Consider the following 22419-nt stretch of genomic DNA (forward strand, 5'->3'; position numbering starts at 1 on the left):
AATTGCCTTGACCTTCTTTTAGCGCTCTTCATTACTCTATCCATTACTAATATAAACAAAACTGGGCTAAGACTGTCCCCTTGTTTTATTCCTCTCCTTAGGTTTATTATTGGCGATCTGTTTCCGTTTATTTGTACTTTAGCAAGTACGTTTCTATATGTACTTTTTACCACGCTTACTATCTTTTGCGGGATTTGCAGATCTTCCGTTACTGACCATATTACTTCTTCTATTTATAGAATCAAAAGCAGCTTTAATATCTATAAACGTAATATATAAGTCTTCTCCTATTTCGTTTTTCCTTTCAATTATATTTCTCAGTATGTATATATTATCTGTTGTTCCTCTTTCTTTCCTAAAAGCAGCTTGCTCTTCTTCTAGTTTTCCTTCCAGTTCTTTCCTGAGCTTCCTTTCTATTATCCCGGTGTAGACTTTATACGCCAGTGATGATAAGCATATAGCCCTATAGTTATCAGATTCCGCTTCATCTCCTTTCTTGTGTATTGGTATCAATAAATTTTCTTCCCAGTCTTCCGGTATCTTTTCTGTTCTCCATGCTTCCCTCATTATTTCCAGTAGCCAAAGCTTGCCTCGTTCTCCCACGTACTTCATCATCTCCGGATCTATGTCATTGGGACCTCCCGCTTCTCCAATCTTTATTATTGCCAATCCTTCTTCAATATCTTTGATATGAATTTCGTCTACTCGATTGTCTCTATCCACTTCTCTTGCCTGCTGTCCTCTCTCCTCATTTTGTTGGTTACTTGCCTCGAATTTTTCTTTATAGTGCTTATTCCATATGGTTAGTATGTCTTGTATGTTTGTTTTCAATTCATTTCGCTCATTTCTAATTCCTCTTATTATGCTTAAAAGAAAAATTAGAGCTCGCCGGGATAATCCACAAAACACCGCACGGCTAGTACAAGCTGCTCTTAAAGGATGGAGCAACCTACCACAACAAAATGTTGATAATTTGATTAGGAGCGTGCCCACGCAAACTGAAGCTTGCATAAGGACTAGAGGTGATAACACTGACTACCACAAAATACAAAAAAAAATTTAAAAAACAATTTAAACATTATTCTTTTTACATTGAAATTTTGTATGCTATTGACTTTAAAACAACTGCTTTCAATTTGTTTGTTAAATACTTTATTGTTTTATTTAATTGTTGTGTATTTGTTATTAAATTGCTTTAAAATAAATATTGTTTGACTTCATGTGTTCGTTTTTTAAATTCACACGAAATAGTAAGAAATATGAGATGATTCCATATAAGTTTGGGTGTGTGTATATGTTTAGTTGTAGTTTTTTACTTATTTCTCACCAGCATACTTTTAGTTGATTTCATCTTTTTCCAACGGTATTACAGCCCAAATTAACCTTGATTTCCTTAATTTCTGTCTCGGTCTGTCTTTATTCTTGACCAGGATTTTCTTGAATCCTCATTTCTGGTATTTTGCTTTAGTGAATACACACCTTTACAGTGATAAAAAATCTTCATGCAGTAATTATATATTCTAATGTTTGTAGTATCTTAGAGGACAAGAGTGGTATAATTTGGAAGCATCTAGAGCGGTAAATCAGGCGATTGGCAGAGTAATACGACATAAGGACGATTATGGCGCCATACTTTTGCTCGATTCAAGGTTTAACAGTAAAGTTATAAAGGATCAAATGTCTCTATGGGTTCGAAATCATATCAGAGTATCTAATAATTTTGGTGAACTAGTAAGAGACTTACGGCAGTTTTTCAGAAATGCCGACAGTAAGGTAATATTTATTTTTATATTAATTTACTTAGTTTTAGACATTAGAGAAAATTTTGTTAGTTTTTATCCAGCCCATATCGCACATCCTGTTCTTTCACAAAACATTCAAAATATTAAAATTTTTTCAGAAGAGCAAAACAAAATATGTATTTTCTTTGATTATTTTCTAATATATTTTATATTTTAGTTAGTATACTTAATTTTCTTATCAATATTTTACCTTTTACAACTAGGAAAAATAAGAAAGGTCAGATAGGAAAAAGTTTGTTAAAAGAAAATATCAACTAAAAAACGACATTTTGATTCGAAATACATCAATTTTCCTTCCAAAAATTTGATTTACGACACTTCTTCCCGAAATAAATGTTAAAACACATTGGAGTTATATGGTCGCTTTTTGAAATAATACTTTTCACCGGAAACTAGCGCAACTTCTTGTCACAAGTTCGAATGATACTGTTTTTACCGGACCATGAGCTTAATTTTTAATTGTGACATTTCGGTTCATTCCATGTACAGCTGGTTCCTAAAAAAACTGATACGACTCGTAGTAAGATTTGATCATTTTGAGCAGTGTATTTGATTGGTCTGACATTATATTATATTTATTATGACAGACAAATAAAAAAATAAACAAACAACTGATTACATGTTAATTAATAAATTGTAATAATTATTAAGGTCTAAATTTTGATATTATTTTGAAATCCTGCATTTTATAAAGAGTATATAAATGATAGTTTTTACATAAAATAGGTTTGTTTTAAACTAATTCTGCGCCAAGTTGTTGTCGTTCTTCCCGGAAACTGTGACATAATTCTTGCAGTTTTCGCATCTTCAAAAGTATTCTCTTCTAATCTCTCCAAAAGCGTACGATCCTCATGAGCGGTAGATATTTTTGGTCTTCCAGAACTTTGTTTTCTTTCGAGAGTTTCTTGTTCTCTAGATCTTTTATTAATATTAAAAACTCTTATTCTGCTTACGTTAAAATGGTTCCCTACTGCAGATAGTGACCAACCGTCTTCTAATTTCGTTACAATTCCTGCTTTTAGTTCTTTGCTAGCATGTGGAGTCATTTTTTGAGGTTGAACAGAATAAGTTACTTGGCAAATTTTAAGATTTGGCAGTGACAGTATGTAAATAATAAGTATTTATCCTTCAAAATACACTGTTCAATTTTCTACAAAATACGCTTTAAGATCATCGAACTGTCAATACGGATGGAATGGCCCCGTCCCATTCAAACAGTGAAGCGAGATTGCGGCCAACATACAAGAGAGAGGATCTAGAGGAAGACAGAATGCCAGGGAAAATTTGGTACAACTACCACCAGAGTTGCCAGATGTTTTTTTATAAATTTCCCACTTAGAAACTGAAATTCCCTCAAATTGAAGCTTAAATCCCGCAAATTTAAATTTTTGCCGCATTTTAATAAATCAGTACTCAAATGTAGAGAACAGTAAACCAAAATTATACTACTTATCAACAGAGAGCCCTGGAAATAATTCATAGGTCCTATCGTCTTCGATTATATGAGAGTATAATATACAGCTCTACGTATATTCGCAAATTTAATTTACCATGACTTCTTAAAACCTTCCATTATTGTCCCCCCCAAAAAATCCCCTTATCTTTTCGATTTTGCTCTCAGAATACGATTTCCGATGTGGAAATTGAAACGTCAAAATAAACGTATTTTCAATTAAAATTGTGGTTTATTACTAGAGTCCGGATTTCTAAGCATAATGCTTATGGTAAATAATACAAGCAGGACTATTTTCTTTTTAAATACGAACGAAATATTGTAAAAATAAGTCATTTTGACAGAACTTTTTTATGCTTTTTTACTTTTTTTTTTTAATTTGTATGCCTTTTTTGAAAATTCGTGCTTATTTGGTGCTTTTTTTTATATATTATTATCATTTTTATACAAATCTAATTCACTGTACGTGTTTAGCACACGGCCTGAATTGCGTTGCTGAGATTATAGGGCTGCAATTTTCACTTGCTAATGAGTTGATAAAAAATGGGAAAAAGTTTTCATTAAAGCTCCCTTAAGGGTGCAACTTTTTAGAGAAAGATTCCCTAACACACCATTACCACCGGAACTAGTGTCAACTAGATGGGGTACATGGTTAGATGCAGCTTTATACGAGGCTGAATATTTCGAAAATTTTAAAAGCTTCGTATTGGAATTTAATGTTAGTGCTAGCAAACCAATAAAAGATTGTCAGGATGTTTTAGGTAAAACAGAATTACAAAACAATCTTGCTTTTATTAAAATCAACTTTTGTTTTGTGAGTGAAACAATAAAATATTTGGAGAAACAGCAAATGTCAGTTGAGGCGATCCAAAAAATAAAGAGTTTTGAAAAAAGATGGAAGGTATCACTGGAAAAATTGGTCAGATAGTATTGACAAAAGTCAAAAGTGTATTAACAAAAAACAAAGGATTTACAAAGATAAAGAAAATATTTCTAGTTTTAAATGGAGAACACGTTTATGATATAAATATGGATCCGGCAGTAGTGGTAATCGGTGTGAGGCATGATCGCCTAATCAGACTCCTGGCAGAAAAGAATTTAGATAAACGAGACATCCGACTAATAGCAAATATGTACTACTATCAGAAAGCAGTAGTTAGAGTAGAGAATAATACCACTGAAGAAATTGAAATAAAGCGAGGTGTGAGACAAGGGTGTGTATACCCTATTCCACGAACATACGCCTGTTTTGGATTACTTCGACAACGAATATTTTACTGTGCAAAATAAGAAGAACGAAAAGTAAATTGCAAATTACATTGTTGTTTATTGGAATAATTATTAGCGCCATTTACTTTCGTACTTCTTATGTTGCACAGTAAAATATTCGTTGTCGAAGTAATCCAAAACAGGCGTATGTTCGTGGAATGGCCCATATACTGTCACCTACCCTGTTTAATCTCTATTCCGAAGACGTAATGAATAGAACACTCTCTGAGCAATCCATAGGTATTAAAATAAATGGTGTTAGATTAAACAATCTGAGATTTGCCGACGACACCGTTCTGATCGCAGAAACACTTGAAGAGCTACAGGCATTGGTGAATAAGATAGAAGACTGCAGCGAAGAATATGGACTATCTTTGAAGATAAAAAAAAAACTAAATTTATGGTAATATCGAAATCAACACGAAATGTCCAAAATTTATATTTACACAATGAACTTATCGATCGAGTTAGCAAATACAAATATTTAGGCACTTTTATGAATGAAGACAACGATAGCTCAGCAGAAATCAAAATAAGAATAGAAAAAGCCAGATCCATATTCACTAAAATGAAGAGAGTGTTCTGTGGAAGAGATTTGAGCCTTGAAATGAAACTTCGTCTGATGAGATGTTACGTACTTTCTGTGCTGTTCCACGGAATGGAGTCATGGACGCTGAAAAAGATTGATACCAAAAAATTAGAGGCATTTGAACTGTGGATGTATCGCAGAATCTTGAGAATATCATAAACGGAGAGAGTCACAAACGTCGAGATCTTGAGAAGAATGAATAAAGAAAAGGAAGTCATATTTACCATCAAAAAACGAAAACTGCAATAGGTACTTGGGACACATTACAAGAGGCGAAAGATATGAACTGCTTTGAATAATTATGCAGGGGAAGATAGCAGGAAAAAGGTCCATAGGAAGAAGACGAAACTCCTGGCTAAAGAATCTACGGGAATGGTATAGCTGTAGCAACAACGAATTGTTTCGGTCAGCAGTTTCGAAAATACGTATAGTCCTGATGATCGCCAACCTTCGGAACGAAGATGGCACTTGAAGAAGAAGAAGAAGTAGTGGTAAATTATTAGTATGCACCGATAACAATAATTGTGGACGTTGAAAGAAGCTTTTCGATATACAAAACTGTTTTGAGTGACAGGCGCCGAAACTTTATGATGGAACATTTAAATAAGTATTTAATAGTTATTTCATGCTTTAAACAAAAATGAAATATTTTCCATCATGTAAAGCGTGTCGATAAAAATTAGGTTAAAGCATTTTTGTTTCAGTTATCTATTTTTTTTTTGTTTATTATATTATATTTATAAATTTATAATAGGTCTTTACTAGTTCTTAAGCTAAGCTTAGGAATAATTATAAATATTTTATTCTTATTTTCGTAAAAAAATGGTTTGTCAAATCTTATATGCCTATTTTCATGCTTTTTGTATAATAAAATGCTTTTTTACATAAAATCGTTATGCTTTTTAAGAGCTTTTTTTGCGTTTCTTTATGCTTTTAAATCCGAACTCTATTTATTACCATTAAAGATATTGTATGGAATCCCACAAGAAAATAGTTCCAATATACCGTCCTCTTCCGCTGTTTTATTTTTAAATTCCATGCTATTATCAAGAATAATTATTATTTTTGTTTTTAGTATAAATCTGTGCTTGAGGCAAAATCGTTAGCACCTCCTTCAGCCGAATTTAATACTCACTTGAATTATAAGTCTGGCGGTTTGAGTGCCTCATCATCGTCCGATAATTTGGATAGCACAGGAGAAGTTGTCATTCATAACCGAACATCAAAAGAAGACCGCAAGCACCCTGCGAAAAAAATTAAATTGACTGTTGTACCAAACTCTTCGAAGTCAGCGAAGCAAGAGCAAGGCGACGTTACCAAAGCGTATATTATTATGGTACTTATAACACTGATTAGTTATTATTTTTACTACAAGTATTATCTTTCTGGTTAGCATTATTAGATTTCTCGTAAACAGGGTGTCTCAAATTGACGTCCATTTTAAGAATTCGTTCAGGAGACCACTACATATTAAAAGTGGTTAAAATTTAACTCTATTACGTTAACTTATTCCCATTTACAGTTATTGCGATTGGGCTAACCCGTACTCGTACTCCCTACACATTGCCAAAGTGTCATGTCTGCCGTCGAGTTCTATTCTGCTGCAGTTTACGTTGTATGATATAGAAAACTTACGTTTTTTTGTCAAGAATGTAGTTTTCTAACGAAGTATCAATGAAAAAATTAACTTGCTAAAAAATTTAAATATTTTAAATGTGCTATAATTGGATGTAACAGTAAAAGTCGTATTGATGATGTATCAACGATGAATGTAATCGACGCTCCAGTAAAAACGTACCTTAAACTAACGAGTCGACTTAAATGTATGGGCATTAATTCTGAGATACCCTGTATGTTATACGCCAAAACTAAATTTATTAACATGTCAATAATTATGAACATTTTGGTGTCTACTTTTATAAAGATATTTTTTATAATTATAATTTTTTTATAATTGTATATTACAAAATTTTTTATTACTTTAAAAATTAAAAAATATCGTTATAGGCTATTGATTATGTTCAAAATAAGAAAGCTAAAAGGAACTACAACGTTAATGGTATTTTATTATCTCATATGGTCAATGAACCTCCAAATTTGAGAAAACCGCGGAGTGCTACCATTTAGATGGGTGCATTTTTGAGAAAGGGATGAATTAATCCCTAGGCACAGGGTGAATTAGGGTGAGTTCTATGCACTTTTGGTACAAAGACGTCTACAGGAAAATTGTTCCAGGTTAAATTTACTATCGAAATATCACATTTTAAAGTCAAAATTATTTTTTTTTCACAAAAATATATCCAAAAGAAAAGCAAGAAAAAAACATGAAATTAAGCAATTTTGTTTTCTGCCCCATAACTTTTTTCCACAGGGATATAGGTATAGGCATTGCTTCAGCGAAAAATAACTTCCATCCTCACACTTTAAAATGACGTTTAGTAAAAATATCTATGATTTATAGTTTCCAAAATGGGATTTTTCAAAGTTTGCCGCTCACAGCATTTTTGGGCCATTTTGCCCATTATTTCGCAAACATTGTTCTGTAACTTTTTTCTACGTATTTCTAGGTATATGCAATGGTATATACAGTAGAAAGAGAAGTCGATTACCTTTAAAATGGTCTGTTGTATAAGGTTGTATGACTATTTTTAAGCAAGTTAAGCTTTTTCAAGGTTTTATACTTTTAATGATTTTTGATATTTTTTATGATTCTTTTTTAAATTTCTCATTATGACTTTTTTTCTTGTAGATTTAGGTATATACATTGTAAAATAAAAAAGCATATTTTCTTTACTTCAAAATGGTGTATTGCAAAAAATTATAGGACTATTTTTAAATAAGATATCCGTAGGATATCCAAGTGTATCCGTAATTTGAGAAAAATTTTAAATTTTTTTATTTTTTTCAATTAGAAGAATATAATTGCATATTATAACATAATTTTTAATTTAAAATAACTTTTCTTAACACTTTTCGATATTGTGAAATATAAAGGTACTTTACTCTTGAGCGAAATTCATATTTTTTAACATACCTCATACACTATTAATAAAATTTTATATCTGATGATTGCATCTTAGGTCTTAGACTATGCAAAGAATTTTATAAAGAATACCTATTTTTCATAAAGTTAATACTAAAAAAGTTTTCCATATATGGTTCCAACTTAGTGTGACCTATTGCATGTGTATATGTAACATTTTGAAAAAGAATATCTGGTTTAAAAATAGTCCTAGAATTTTTTACAATACACTATTTTAAACTAAAGAAAATAAGCTTTCTTTTTTACTGTACAATATACAGGGTGTTTCATTAATAATTGTCCATATAGTAACTGGAGAAACCTTAGCACAAAATACGAAGATTTTACCTAAAACACTTAAATAAAATGTGGTTCCTTACTGAGTTACAGGGTGTTTATCTAGAAATTTTAAAACTATTTTTGCTCACCATTTTAAAACCATTCGACGTATCCTTTTCATGTACGACAGGGTATAGTGGATGATTGACCCTTCTTAAATTCTACGCTACTGGAGGAATTACTATTTTAGTGCCATTTTTAGATTCTCCAATACTTTCTACGTAAATAATATACTCTTCATTGGTAACGATAAAATCATTAGTTTTCGAGATATTTGAAGTTAAATATGAAACGGCACAGAGTTATTTTGATTAATTTATGTATGATTCATATTATTAAAATTTAAAAATTATTTGTACCCATTACTTTAAAACTATTTGGGGTATCCCTATCATACTAGGCAGAAAGTGTAGGTACTGTACACCCTACTAAATTAAGATAAATATACGTTTCTAGCTACTACCAGAGGCTTACGACAGGGGATGGTGTCTGGTTGACCCTTCCTAAATTCTACGCCACTGACAGAATTGCTATTTTGGAAAATTTTTTATATTCTCAAATACTTTCCATGTAACAATATATTCTTCATTCGTAACGATAAAATAATTAGTTTGCGAGATATTTGAAGTTAAAAATGGAGAGTTACAAAACATTAATCAAAATAGCTATGCCGTTTCATTTTTAACTTCAAATATCTCGAAAACTAACGACTTGTTCTTTACAAATGAAGAGTATATTATGTTCATAGAAAGTATTGGTGAATCTAAAAATTGAACTAACATAGTTCTGCCAGTGACGTAGAATTTGGAAAGGGTCAACCATTCACTTTCCCCCGTCGTACGCCTCTGGTAATACCCAAAAACGCTTGTTTAACATAATTTAGTAGTTTGTACAGTACCTATACTTCCTGCCAAATATGAGAAGGATACGTCGAATAGTTTTAAAATGCTGTTCAAAAATAGTTTTTAAATTTTTAGATAAAACACCCTGTAACTCAGTAAGGAACCACATTTTATTTAAGTGTTTTAGGTTAAATCTTCGTATTTTGTGCTAAGGTTTCCCCAGTTACTATATGGACAATTATTAATGAAACACCCTGTATATACCTAAATATACAATAAAAAAAGTTATAATAAGAAATTTAAAAATAATCGTAAAATATATCAAAAATCATTAAAAGTATAAAATTTTGAAAAACTATATCTTGCTTAAAAATAATCATACAACCTTATACAATAGACCACTTTAAAGGTAAGTGACTTCTCTTTCTACTAAATGTACCATTGCGTATACCTAGAGATGCGTAGAAAAAAGTTACAGAACAACGTTTGCGAAGTAAGAAGGTAAATGTCCCAAAATCGCTGAGAGTGGCGAAATTTGAAAAATCATATTTTGGAAACTATAAATTACAGGGACTTTACCAAACGCCATTTTAAAGAGGAAGGATGGAAGTTTTTTTTCTGTGAAGCAATGCCTATACCTATATCCCCGTGGAAAGAAGTTATGGGGCAAAAAACGAAATTGCTATCTTTCGTGTTTTTTTCTTGTTTTTCTTTTGAATATATTTTTGTAAAAAAAAGTATTCTTGACTTTAAAATGTGATATTTCGATAGTATATTTAACCTGGAACAATTTTTCTGTAGACGTGTTTGCACCAAAAGTGCATAGAACTCACCCTAATTCGCCCTGTGCCTAGGGACTAATTCACCCCTTTCTCAAAAACGCACCCCTTTAGATGGTAGCACTCCGCGTTTTTTTCATATCTAGAGGTCCATTGACTACATGAAACAATAAAATCCCGTTAACGTTGTAGTTCCTTTCTAAAACATATAATCAATAGCCTATTAAGCTGCAATCGTACACTAATCGTAAACATTATATCACTTTGATTGTTGTTAATTTAATTACTAGTTTTGATGGGAAATAAGCCACAATTTTACTAAAAAAATGATTTTATTAACGTTTCAACGTCCAAATCGGATGCCGTTGTCAAAATACAAAAAATATTAATGAATTAAACAAAAATGTTGTTGCTTAGTAAAAAATTCTTCTAATAATTTATTTAATCTGACTCATTTATATCGGCAATTCAGACATATATACATTTTAAAGTAGAAGACTTTAAAATGATATTGCCAATAAACCTAACAGTGAACAAGAAAGAACAAAGAGTTGTATTTATAAAACACCTTGTGAATGCGAACAATTTTATTTAGGTGAAACATCACGACCATTAAACGTTAGAATAAGTGAACATCAGTGTTATGTTAAAAATAGAGAATTTGATAGATCTCAAATATGTCAACACGCATGGGATAATGAACATAGTTCAGTGGAGAGATTCAAGTATAGTCCTGAAAGAAACAGATAGTAAAAAGAGAAAAATCAAAGAAGCGGCTCTAATTATGCTAAATGAAACCAATTGTGTCGCAAATTCCTCGGTAGAATGCAGTAGGATGTGGTTACCCATACTAAAAGAGGAATTCGATAGAAAAAATACCAGGATTAGTAAGTCAATAACATATCGAGCTAGTACAGATTTTATATTATGGTATTATTTATATATATATATATATATATATATATATATATATATATGTGCATTTGTATCCTTTTTGCCTCCGCACATACAACAGACGTCCATCGCTCCACCAAAACTAAAGGTAGTATGTGCACATATAATGCATCATTAACCTTATTTTGATGTATAATATAAAGGCAAAGAAAGAGGGGTAAACATTTATTAACCTAATTTTATACAGTTATTTTATTTGTGTAGTTCGTGTTTGCCTCCACACACTGAACGTACTCTATGGCCTCATTTGCATATTTTTTATGATGTTGCAAGTGCGGGTCCACCTCTGTAGATGTTGCCAAATTTATCGTTCAATTATCGTGATTGCTACATATGATTCATACTTATACTTAACTTTTTCGTATTTCTAGTTTGGAATTTATTTGCACCCTCTCTTTTAGTCTTTCCGCCTTTTTATTAGGTACTGTACAGTTCTTCGGTTTCTCTTTATAATCTTCGCAACTTTTTGTTGTATTTTACCTTCTCTGTTATTTTTATATGGTATTGGTATTGATAAAGATTATTAATGCGTAATTGCTTTCGCCCGGTGGTTTCCCGAGTTGTACAACCTTTTTTCGGTGATTAGCAAGCTAATCGAGTAACTGAAATTAAAAATCTTATAAAAAAAATCAACTAAAAAGCAAAAAATAAACAAAAATTGAAAAAATCTTAACACATTCCTTAAAGATAAGCGTTGGGCGAAAACTGTTTATTCGATGAACACGCTCCACGCTTTTCTTTGACGAATGTGTTAGATTTTTTTCAATTTTTGTTTATTTTTTGCTTTTTAGTTGATTTTTTTATAGGATTTTTAATTTTAGTCACTCGTAACTAAAGAAAAGCGTTACTTAAAAAAATTTCTTTTTATATTTTTTAACTTATATATTATTGTTCAACTTATACAGTGGCTCACGGTAAATATGGTCATTCGTTTGAAATATGTTTATTGCAAAAAATATTACATTATTATATACAGTGCGCTGGAATAAGTGTTACCCCCTGGAATTACTTTTTGTTTAAGGCCCAACCATTTAAAACGTAACGGTAAAAATGAGTTGCCTATCCCTATTTCAAAAATTTCTTTCTGCACATAAACCAAATCTGTTAAAATCTCAGGTCAAAAATGCTACTAGAGGCGATTAGTGAAGCGACAGACCCCTGGAGTAACAATACAATGATAAACTTGTTGTCATTCTTCTCTTCAATAAGATTATGGTTACTTGGAATAACAGACTTTCATAAAATTGTAAATTATAGTATTTAGAATCATGCAAAGTGATGTTTTCGAGAACAATAATAATTAAGATTTAAAATTTTTAAATAGAACAAAATTAACAAACTAATGTAAATATAGAGAGATATTTTGAGGTCACGGTATTACTGAATTCCTTTTTTTTTGTAATGTATATTTTCTTTTGTTTTTTGTCACTTTTTACGGACAATTTAGCAGTGATGTTGTCTTTAGCAATTAAGTGGACGATCTTCTATTCAGTGGGATCATGGGGTAATTAGAATAACAGACCTTAGAAGTAAAATTTATTTAACTTTAATAATTTATTTACAACTAATCAAAGGTACATAGAGGTATCAAATCATCCTTCTTCAAAAAACATCATATAAAAAAATTAAAAGAAGATTAGTTAATTTTCAAGTAATGATCTAAATGACAATACAGCTCCCGGAGCGAACCATGGTCGTTGAGAGAAATCCTGTCTGTGTAGACTTGTAGAGTTTAAGTGGGCGTACGATCGTCGACAGCGTTTCACATCGGCCATGGTTCGTTCCGGGAGCTGTACTTTGATTGATTATTAAAAATTTTTAAATCACAAATAAATGGCTGACACAGACTAAATGTAACTATGGGTATAGCGTATATGGGTACATAAGAAATTGAGAAAATCTATGGTAACAAAAAATAAGTAAGTTGTTTTTCTTAAAAAAAGCAAACTAGTGAGTCTGGAATATTAGTGATACATATTTAATTATGTTCAAAATTTAATGCAAACTTAAAAAGTGTGTGATTATCAATTTCAGAACGATCTCAAGGAAAGCAGGTTAGGGTTGTTTTTTTTCTGTGTTAATATTTTTGGATCACGAAAATTCATAATGTGGTTATTTTGAATAAAGTGTATGATATAAAACAAAGTATAACCCCAATTCTGGAGCTGTAGCCATTATTGGTTACAGAACACAAAAGATTAAGTTTTAGGAACAAATACTGTTCCTACTGTAAATTATACGGAGAAGGTAAGAATGAACACGTATGTTACAAAAATTGGACAAAAGCTTCGACTGCAATGGAAAGTCAAATAATTCTAGATGGATTAAAATGTAGTACACGCATGGCATTACGTACAAACTTTTAATAGCCGATGGAGATAGTAGTGTTCATCAAAAATGTTAGAAAATACATATGTGAATAATTTTGTTGAGAAAAATTTTATGTCGTAACCATCTTCTAAGAAAGTACTGTAAGTACAATTTTAAAAGTTTATCAACAAAACGATATAGTTACGATGGAAAACTAAACTTCTTTATAAGTTGTTTCAAATAAAAATTATAATAAAAATCTTGCAATTTTGGTAGCATATTTTCCCACAGTTCTATATCTTTATAAATCTTTTCGTATAAAATTCCTTTTGGGGTCCATACTGCAAAGTAACAGTATTCGCTGTTCGAAATAAATAGCTGTCCTTGTACTTGGTAGTACAATCTTGGTAGTAGGAATCAGTTCTTTTCAAATGCAATTGACCGTCAATTAATTGGCAAAATTGAAGTTTTTTTTGTTCAATAGCTTCTTCAGGCGTAAGTTCTCTAGCTTTATATGGACATTTAATTTCGACTACGCCTGAGTCACCTATTAAGCCATCAGGACTAGCTGCAAGAAAGGGATATTCATCATGTATGAAAAGTCCTGATAGTTCAATATTTATATTTAAAATTGTTTCTAACATTTCTTTTGCTTTCGGTTCGTTCGCAATTCCATATTCCGTAAATCTATTTCAACAAAACGTTCGATTCAATATTGCTTCAATAGTTTTAGTTCTGTCTGTTTTCTCTCGCAATTTGCATATTTTTCCGAAATTGCTGGACGTTAACCGTTGTTGACGTTCTACATACCAAGCATCACTACTACCTTGAGCAGTGGTATTATTAAAAATCTCTGTTCTTTCTGAGATATTTTTTACCAGATTTTTTAAAAATTCCTGTTTTTTTGCTTCGAATTCTTCATCCGACAACTGAACTGACTCTTCTGCATTTAGACCATAGTCTTTATCAGGTTTATTATTACTTTGTTTTTTAAAATATTTTTTTTGGTTTTTTTTCTTGTATCCATTTTTTAATTTTTCTTTGAGAAAATAAATTTTGGTAATGACCAGTTGCATTTTTGCTTATATTTTGCAATATATTATTTAAATAATTTCCACGGGAATTATATGACACTGCTGCCGCCAAACACCTTAACTGATAGCCACCTTTCTTGGTTTTTACACTCGATTTTCTCAATAAAAAAGTTATTGCCGTACGGTTTGGCTTCACATATTTTTTTGTACGTGCTGCTGTCGCCATCAGCAATAAAATATTTATATTTCAAGTTGTGCATTTGTATGCTCTGTTTAAAACCTTCTACAACAATTGCGCTTTCCATTGCAGTCGAAGTACCGTTATAATTTTTGTAACATACGTGTGGAGTGATAGAATTTTTTGACGCACACACAACAATACTTGTTTTTTACACCTAAATACAATAGTTTGCCAGTTCTTTTTCCTATGATAGAAGCCACACCCGAATTGGCCGAAAATATAGATTTATTAGATCTTCTTGCCCATGCACCATCAGCTATTACACTAATGACAGCTTTGTCATCTTCTGGATCAACTTCACCCCATTCTTGTGCTAGACTTTCTTCCTCTTTTCCAGCAGCTAGCATCAATTCCGTGGCTGTATTATAGAAATTGTCCATCAGCTTTCCTTCTATTTTCTTGTAGATTTTTGACATCACTGGCATATTTAGGGTAGAACACCATTCTTTTAAATTGGCATATCCCAATCCAATCGATATCACTCCAGTTACAGCAGCAGTATTGACTGGAGTCTGTTTCGAATATGGATCATCAGTGGAAACTTCCACAGTTGACTTACAGGTGTTACACTGGAATAGAAAAGTCGATTCCAATCCCTTCCTAGTTTCTTTCAACAACTCTACTGTGCTACCATCACAAGAAAATAGACCACAGTGTGGAAAACTTAGCAGAGCTTTGGAAAAATGACGTCTACAATTGTTCTTCCACAAATTTTGGAAGGTGACCTGAAAATAAAGTGTTTATGGTCCAACTCTCTGAGAAATATATTTTACTTACAAAGTTTCCATTTGCCCTGATTTTTCAAGAATCTGAAACTCTTTAGAAACGCCCTCTGTTCGAATTCCAGAATCTACTTGGCCATATCTAAAAAACGCAATTTTGTTATTGCAAATTATTACTAGATAATGAGAAAAAATGGTTCACTTACGCACTCGTTGAAGGACGAACTTCACTTTCAAGTGCCGTGTTCGGAATTTCATCCACACAGTAAGCTTTGCTTTCCTAAAAAATTATAGATATATTACTTTCTGATGATTTTTTTAACTATATTTTCATATTCATGTATATACAGAAAATAAAATGATGCTCCGAAATCCAATTTTTTACGAGTTTTTTAAATCTAGATTATAAATAAAGATGAAATTTTTTCCAATAAATGACCAGTCACTCAACCACCCCTTCAATTAGAATAGAAAATGGAAATTGGGCAAGAAATAGTCAGGCAAATTCAGAGAGGTTTCAAATTACTTAGCACAAAATTTTTAACAAATGAACAAAATATAGTAGACCTAGCAGGGATGAAAACAATTCAAGTTAGCTCAGAAATTACTCCCGTTACATTAAAAAAGAAATACGAGAAAACATAAATCCCAAGAAAACTCCAGGATCTGATCTTACATTGATTTTACTGCAAAATATATGCTCTAAGCTCATGTAAAGAAGAAAAGAAAAGAATTCTGATTGAAATACAAAAAAATATACTGGCTGCAATCTACAATTATTATTATTATATAAGTAAAACGGAACCATAATGTTGTTATAAAAACAGTTAGTATAAAAATTTAGAAGGAAAATGCCAAAAATCAACAGAAAATACTTCTATTCAAACAAAAAATTAAATTAAATAATCGGTACTTACTGATGGCTTGCATAAAATTTCCTCAATCGACGTCGACTTTTGCGTGGCGCACATAAACGTCTTCGAGAACTACCCATTGTAAAAACTATCACACTGGTTTGTCAAAAGTCTGAATAAACCTTTTCAAAATATTTATGACTCTACCCCAAAGCGAGAGAGCGTACCTATATCGTTGTCGATATCTACCTGTCGGCTAGATATCGACAAGGAGAGCCTGTGCCGGATCAACAGAGACAATTTTTACCAGCACTTTGGATTTTTTAAAAAGTTTAAACAAAATAGCTGTTTTGTGTTACACTTTATTTAAAAAATAAAAACAGATTCGGAAAGTGCGAAAAATTTTATAGCGCCATATTTATTTTACTATTTTTTATGTTATTTTAAACAAAAATATTTTTAAAAAGTGTATTGTTTAAACAATTTCATAATTCATACACAAATAGTGCGCTAGAATTTTTTAGGACCTTTCATATAAAAAAAGAATTATCTCAATATCTGCCATAGTTTTTGCGTCATTTTGTTTAAACTTTAACATTGGAATTTCCTATGCCCAGAATCGCGAGGAACGGCCTTAATTTCTTTTCATATTATTTACATTAAAAGCTGTGTTTCAGTATCGAGTTTGATTAACATCAAAATAAAGGAATAAGAATAAGGACAGTGTTAATAAAACATAAAACAATTGTATGGTACGTTTAGTACAAGAAAAGTATGACTCATATTAATTACATCACTATTAAGTGCTATTACTATTGAAAGCCATGTACGCAAAAAGAAAGTTAAATTTTGTCCTTTTAGACTTTCTAATTTAAATCACGGGCCCTATTTTATAAATAGATAAAGATAGACACCTACTTAGGATCTGATAAATTTAAGATTACCCCGAAATTATACGAATTTAGTCAAATGCAAACTTGCATAAAATTTTCTATTACGGTGAGAAAATACAAATATTAGCGTTGCAGTGTCTTATATCTAGCTATTCATAATCATTGTGTATTAGGTTCCGACTACATTATGCGATTAAATGATTGCGATGTTGCCACTACTAAGAGGCGAAGTGAACCGGTGCACATAGCGTATATATCGGAGGCGCCCACTACCTTCGGCTAACGACAGAATATACGCGTGTAACAAGCTGCGCCTCTGACGCCAGATACGGCGAACTAAAATGTATATCGATAGACGTTAATGACTCGATTTTACCTCTACTTAAAAAATTGGCAAACGCCTTATACAGACGAGTTAGCAAATAAATGCACAAGAAACATGACTGTACGTGTTCGCCTCCGATTTCGGAGGCGAACTCGTAAAATCGGAGGCACACTCGAACTAAGGATGTAGCAATCGGAGGTGTATGGGTAGCAAATGCACATATATATATATATATATATATCAAACAAATGAAATAGAGAATGTGGAAAAATCCCCTTACGAACAATTCACACATCCACCATTTTTCCACATTCTCTATTTCATTTGTTTGATTTAGTTACGTTTGGTCGGTAAACCAATAACTTAGATCTTTTGATCACTGAGTGTGTTTCAAAGATTTACATCTTTTGTTTTTTTGTTTTTCATATATATATATATATATATATATATATATATATATATATATATATATATATATATATATATGTATTATTAATATTATTTATAATTTAAAATTAGATATGTAGGTACATACATAAATATTAGGGTCAGAATTTGGTATTAGTTTTGAGAGTAAACAAAAGTAAGATCTAATACTCACGATGTCGGGATAGTATCACGAGGTTTTTTCCTGGGTTTTCCCTCGTGATTTACTATGGAATCTCTAACGCGAGAATTTTACTGTCACCGTTGCATGTGGTTGTCTTTTTAAAGACAGATCACATGTTATGATTTTTTTTGACGGATATTCTTGAGCTGGGGTTGATTTCATGTAATCGAATGAACTATCTTTCAGTAAAGTCGTCCCAGGAACGCAACTCGTTAATATTGGCAATATCATTTTAAAGTCTTCTACTTTAAAATGTATAATATATGTCTGAATTGCCGATATAAATGAGTCAGATTAAATAAATTATTAGAAGAATTTTTTACTAAGCAACAACATTTTTGTTTAATTCATTAATATTTTTTGTATTTTGACAACGGCATCCGATTTGGACGTCGAAACGTTAATAAAATCATTTTTTAAGTAAAATTGTGGCTTATTTCCCATCAAAACTAGTAATTATACAAATGTTGTTAATTTATATCAATTTTCTCCTATTTATGACATCATAGCTTCGATTGCAAAGGTTTTACTCTTAATTTTTCAGTAATTTTATTAAATAAATAATCTTTTCTTTTATCAATATAGATTTATTACAAAATTATATATAAATTCACAGTTACTTAAATTAAAAATGAATTAAACCAATAATAATTCATACAGTACAATTATAAATTTAAAATTCAGTAACTACATTAATTTTCAGTCGTAACCAAAAACTGACTACCTTGTCATGTCATCCTTGACATTTTTGGTCTTCACTTCCTTATATATTCCATTCTGTCTGTATCAGTTGTTCTGGCAAGTACCACTTCAGTTTGTTCGAGCAGGGAAGCCATGTTGCTCTTTGAGTATTAAAATCCGTTCACATCGACCTAGTGTCGTTTTACAAATGTATATTGTAATCAACAACCATGTATTTATGATGACTTTATTTCAACTAGTGGGCTAGTTTCATTTACTACACAGAATGTAAGTATTTACCACATGTTTTTTCATAACACTCACAATTTTACCTTTTGCATTCTTTTTAACGTGGGAATACTTCATTCTAGGTAACTGAAGATGATCTGATTAGATCGAAGACGTTCTGATGTGTTTTTGTTTCATTTGGATGACTTTTTTAAAGTTTTAATAAATTTTGTACCATTATACAAACCGAAGTTTTTACTTGTATGTAAGTTTTATAATTATGGTATACAGACAACCTCTAAGACTTTCCCTTTAATGTGTCTTCGAGATTTATCATCTCAGCTGAATATTAGTAAGGATGAAATCAGAAAATGTTTCGTACGTCACCAAATCAAGCCCTGTAAACCAAAGTTCTTACATACGTTAAAATAAGATGATAAGAATATAACATTAAATTATTGCTATTGGGCTCAAGGCAATTTTTTAAATTACAGGCATTTTCTGAATAAGATTATATTTACCGATGAGGCTACATTCACCATTAACGGGATTGTATGATCTCAAAATTCTAGATACTGTGCCAGTGATAATCCCTACTGGGTTATAAATTGTAAATATTAATATTCCCAGAAAATCAATGTCTGGTGGATCGAAAGCTTGGCTCTCTTACTACTGAGCTACAGAGGGAGTACTATAGAATTTAAATTACATGAATTTCACTATTAAACACAAATGACGAGCAAGACAAAGACGAATACAGAAGACAGAGAAATATAGTGAAAGAACTAGTAAAAGATGCGAAGAAGAAGAGCTGAAAGGAATTCGGTGAAGAATTGAACGAAGGTTTTGGGAATAACAATAAACAGTTTTGGAATAAAATAAGAAGCATGAAAGGAACAAAAAGGAAACAAATAAGAGGAATTAGAAATGAGCGAAATGAATTGAAAAAAAAACATACAGGACATACTAACCATAGCAAGCTGCTTTTAGGAAGGAAAGAGGAACAACAGATAGTATATACATACTGAGAAATATAATTGAAAGGAAAAACGAAATAGGAGAAGACTTATATATTACGTTTATAGATATTAAAGCTGCTTTTGATTCTATAGAGAAGTAATATGGTCAGTAATGGAAGACCTGCAAATCCCGCAAAAGATAGTAAGCGTGGTAAAAAGTACGTATAGAAACGTACTTGCTAACGTAAAGTACAAATAAACGGAAACAGATTACCAATAATAAACCTAAGGAGAGGAATAAAACAAGGGGACAGTCTCAGCCCAGTTTTGTTTATATTTTTAATGGATAGAGTAATGAAGAGCGCTAAAAGAAGGTCAAGGCAATTACAGTCAACAATAGGGTACAGGAATTTAGTACCAGTGAGAATGGAGGGATTACTATATGCAGATGACCTAGTAATAATAGCAGACAATAAAGAGAAAATGCAAAAATTAATCGATATCTGGGTGGAAGAAATAGAAAATTTGAAAATGAAGGTAAATGTAAAGAAAACTAAGACCATGATAGTAGCCCAAAAGAAAAGGGAAGAAATAAACCAAACGATATTTAGGTGCAAAAACGAAATAATAGAAACAGTCTCGACGTTTGAATACCTGGGAGTAATAATATCAGAGGATGGAAAGCTAGATCAAGAAATCTCATACAGGGCGAGAAAAGCAAATACGATCTACTATACACTAAATAAAACAATATTTGGAAAGAAAGAAATAGATAAAGAAATAAAACTGAAGGTATACAATGCAATATCTGTACCAACTTTAATATATGCAACTGAGACATGGGTAAACAATGCAAAAATAGACAGTACAATAAACGCAGCGGAGATGAAGCAGCTGAGAAAAATAGCAGGAAAAACGAAATTGGACAGAATAAGAAATGAAGATTTTAGACAAAGACTGAAACAGGAATCGATAATAACCAAGATCCAAAAAAGAAAATTAAAATGGTATGGACACATTAACAGAATGGACCAAGGAAGACTACCAAAGCAGGTGATGGAATCAAAAAGATATGGTAAAAGAAGGAAAGGGAGGCCAAGGAAGAGATGGATCGATCAGATTATAGAAATTGGACAGGAAAAACACATCAACAAATGAAAGAGTTAGCAAAGGACCGCAAGATATGGATAGAGGATGAATAAAACCTCCGACGCTCCTGAGGGGCATAAGGAGTTTCGAGAAAGAAGAAGAGAAGAATTTCACTATTAAATTGATTATATTGTACAGATTTTACTTTCCATAGGACAATAGTATATCCAAAAATCTCCAAGCAATCGTATTATTTCGATTTTTTCGTTTAAAGTCAACGGCACATTAATTCGGTGATCACTAAATAGCACTCAATGTAATAAACTGAACGTTTAATCTAACTGACGTTAATGATTTTACGCATATCAAATTATTTCCATGGCACACTAGTTTACCGAATAAAAAAATAATAATTTTGTGTAGTTGTTGGCAAAAATAATGAAAAAGACTAAACATGTGAATTTTATCATTAAATTTGGTATGTGGGGTCTGAATAATAATTGGAGCAAATTTTTTTGCAAATAACTTGTTCCGATATCTCTAACGCGAAGCAAAGTATTGAAAACTTACCCTCTTTGTGGATTTGTAGTAGGCCGCATTTAAAATTTAAATTTCAGTTGTCGTCTAAATACAATATAAGGTCGATTTGCACCGATCTGTTTAATGGATAAAAATTATTGGATATGTAATTTAGTATGTTAAAAATTATAATAAACAAGGGGTGGTCGATCTAATTTCGTTCTTACTATAATTAATTAAAACATGACTTTTTTCATAAATAAAAAAAATTTGAGCTGGGCAGATATTATTTCAGATTTTTTGGATCATTCTAAACAAAAAAGGTCTTTTGTAATTTTTCTCGTAAGTTGTTCGTTCTTGAGTTATAAACAATTTAAAATTGATAAAGAATAAAAGATGACGATTTTCAAGACTCAAAAACATAAGTAAAAAATATCATTTTTGAAATTACGAAGTACCTAAATTCAAGTTCAAACCCTATTCTATCAGTTCTTCATAAGTATTTTGAACTTATTTCATTTTAAACCATTGTTTTTTAGTTGTTAAAGCAGCCCGATCGCCCGTCTTCCCATAAGAAACTTTCCTCATTAATAATTAAAAGAATATATTTCAGAATGAAACATGGCCAAAATTCTTATCAGGACCTCATAGAAGAAGGTTTTATCTTGAATTTAGGTACATGATGATCACAAAAATAATATTTTTTACTTGTATTTTTGAGCATTGAAAATCGTCACCTTTCATTCTTTTTTCAGTTTTAAATTGTTTATATCTCGAAAATGATCTACTTAAGAGAAAATTACAAAAGACCTTTTTTGTTTATAATGAACCAAAAAATCTAAAATATCTGCCTCAGCCGATTTTTTTTTTACTTTATAAAAAAGTCAATTTTTAATCATCAATTA

At 31.3% G+C, this 22419-nt stretch overlaps 1 protein-coding gene across 3 annotated transcripts in view; it reads left to right on the forward strand.

Moving 5' to 3' along the window:
* Window positions 1–22419, forward strand: part of LOC126886468 (regulator of telomere elongation helicase 1 homolog) — a 115651-nt gene that overhangs the window by 90703 nt on the left and 2529 nt on the right. The window contains exons 9-11 of one of the 3 annotated variants that reach the window (XM_050653420.1): window positions 1534–1773; window positions 6189–6449; window positions 18829–19143. In XM_050653420.1, the coding sequence (XP_050509377.1) occupies window positions 1534–1773; window positions 6189–6449; window positions 18829–18987 (660 nt within the window). In that variant the 3' untranslated portion in view covers window positions 18988–19143. Of the gene's footprint in view, window positions 1–1533; window positions 1774–6188; window positions 6502–18828; window positions 19144–22419 lie in introns of those variants that run through there. The other 2 variants (XM_050653419.1, XM_050653421.1) reach the window with 2 other exon arrangements.

Source organism: Diabrotica virgifera, chromosome 6, assembly GCF_917563875.1.
Source record: "Diabrotica virgifera virgifera chromosome 6, PGI_DIABVI_V3a".
Classification (NCBI taxonomy): Eukaryota; Metazoa; Arthropoda; class Insecta; order Coleoptera; family Chrysomelidae; genus Diabrotica; species Diabrotica virgifera.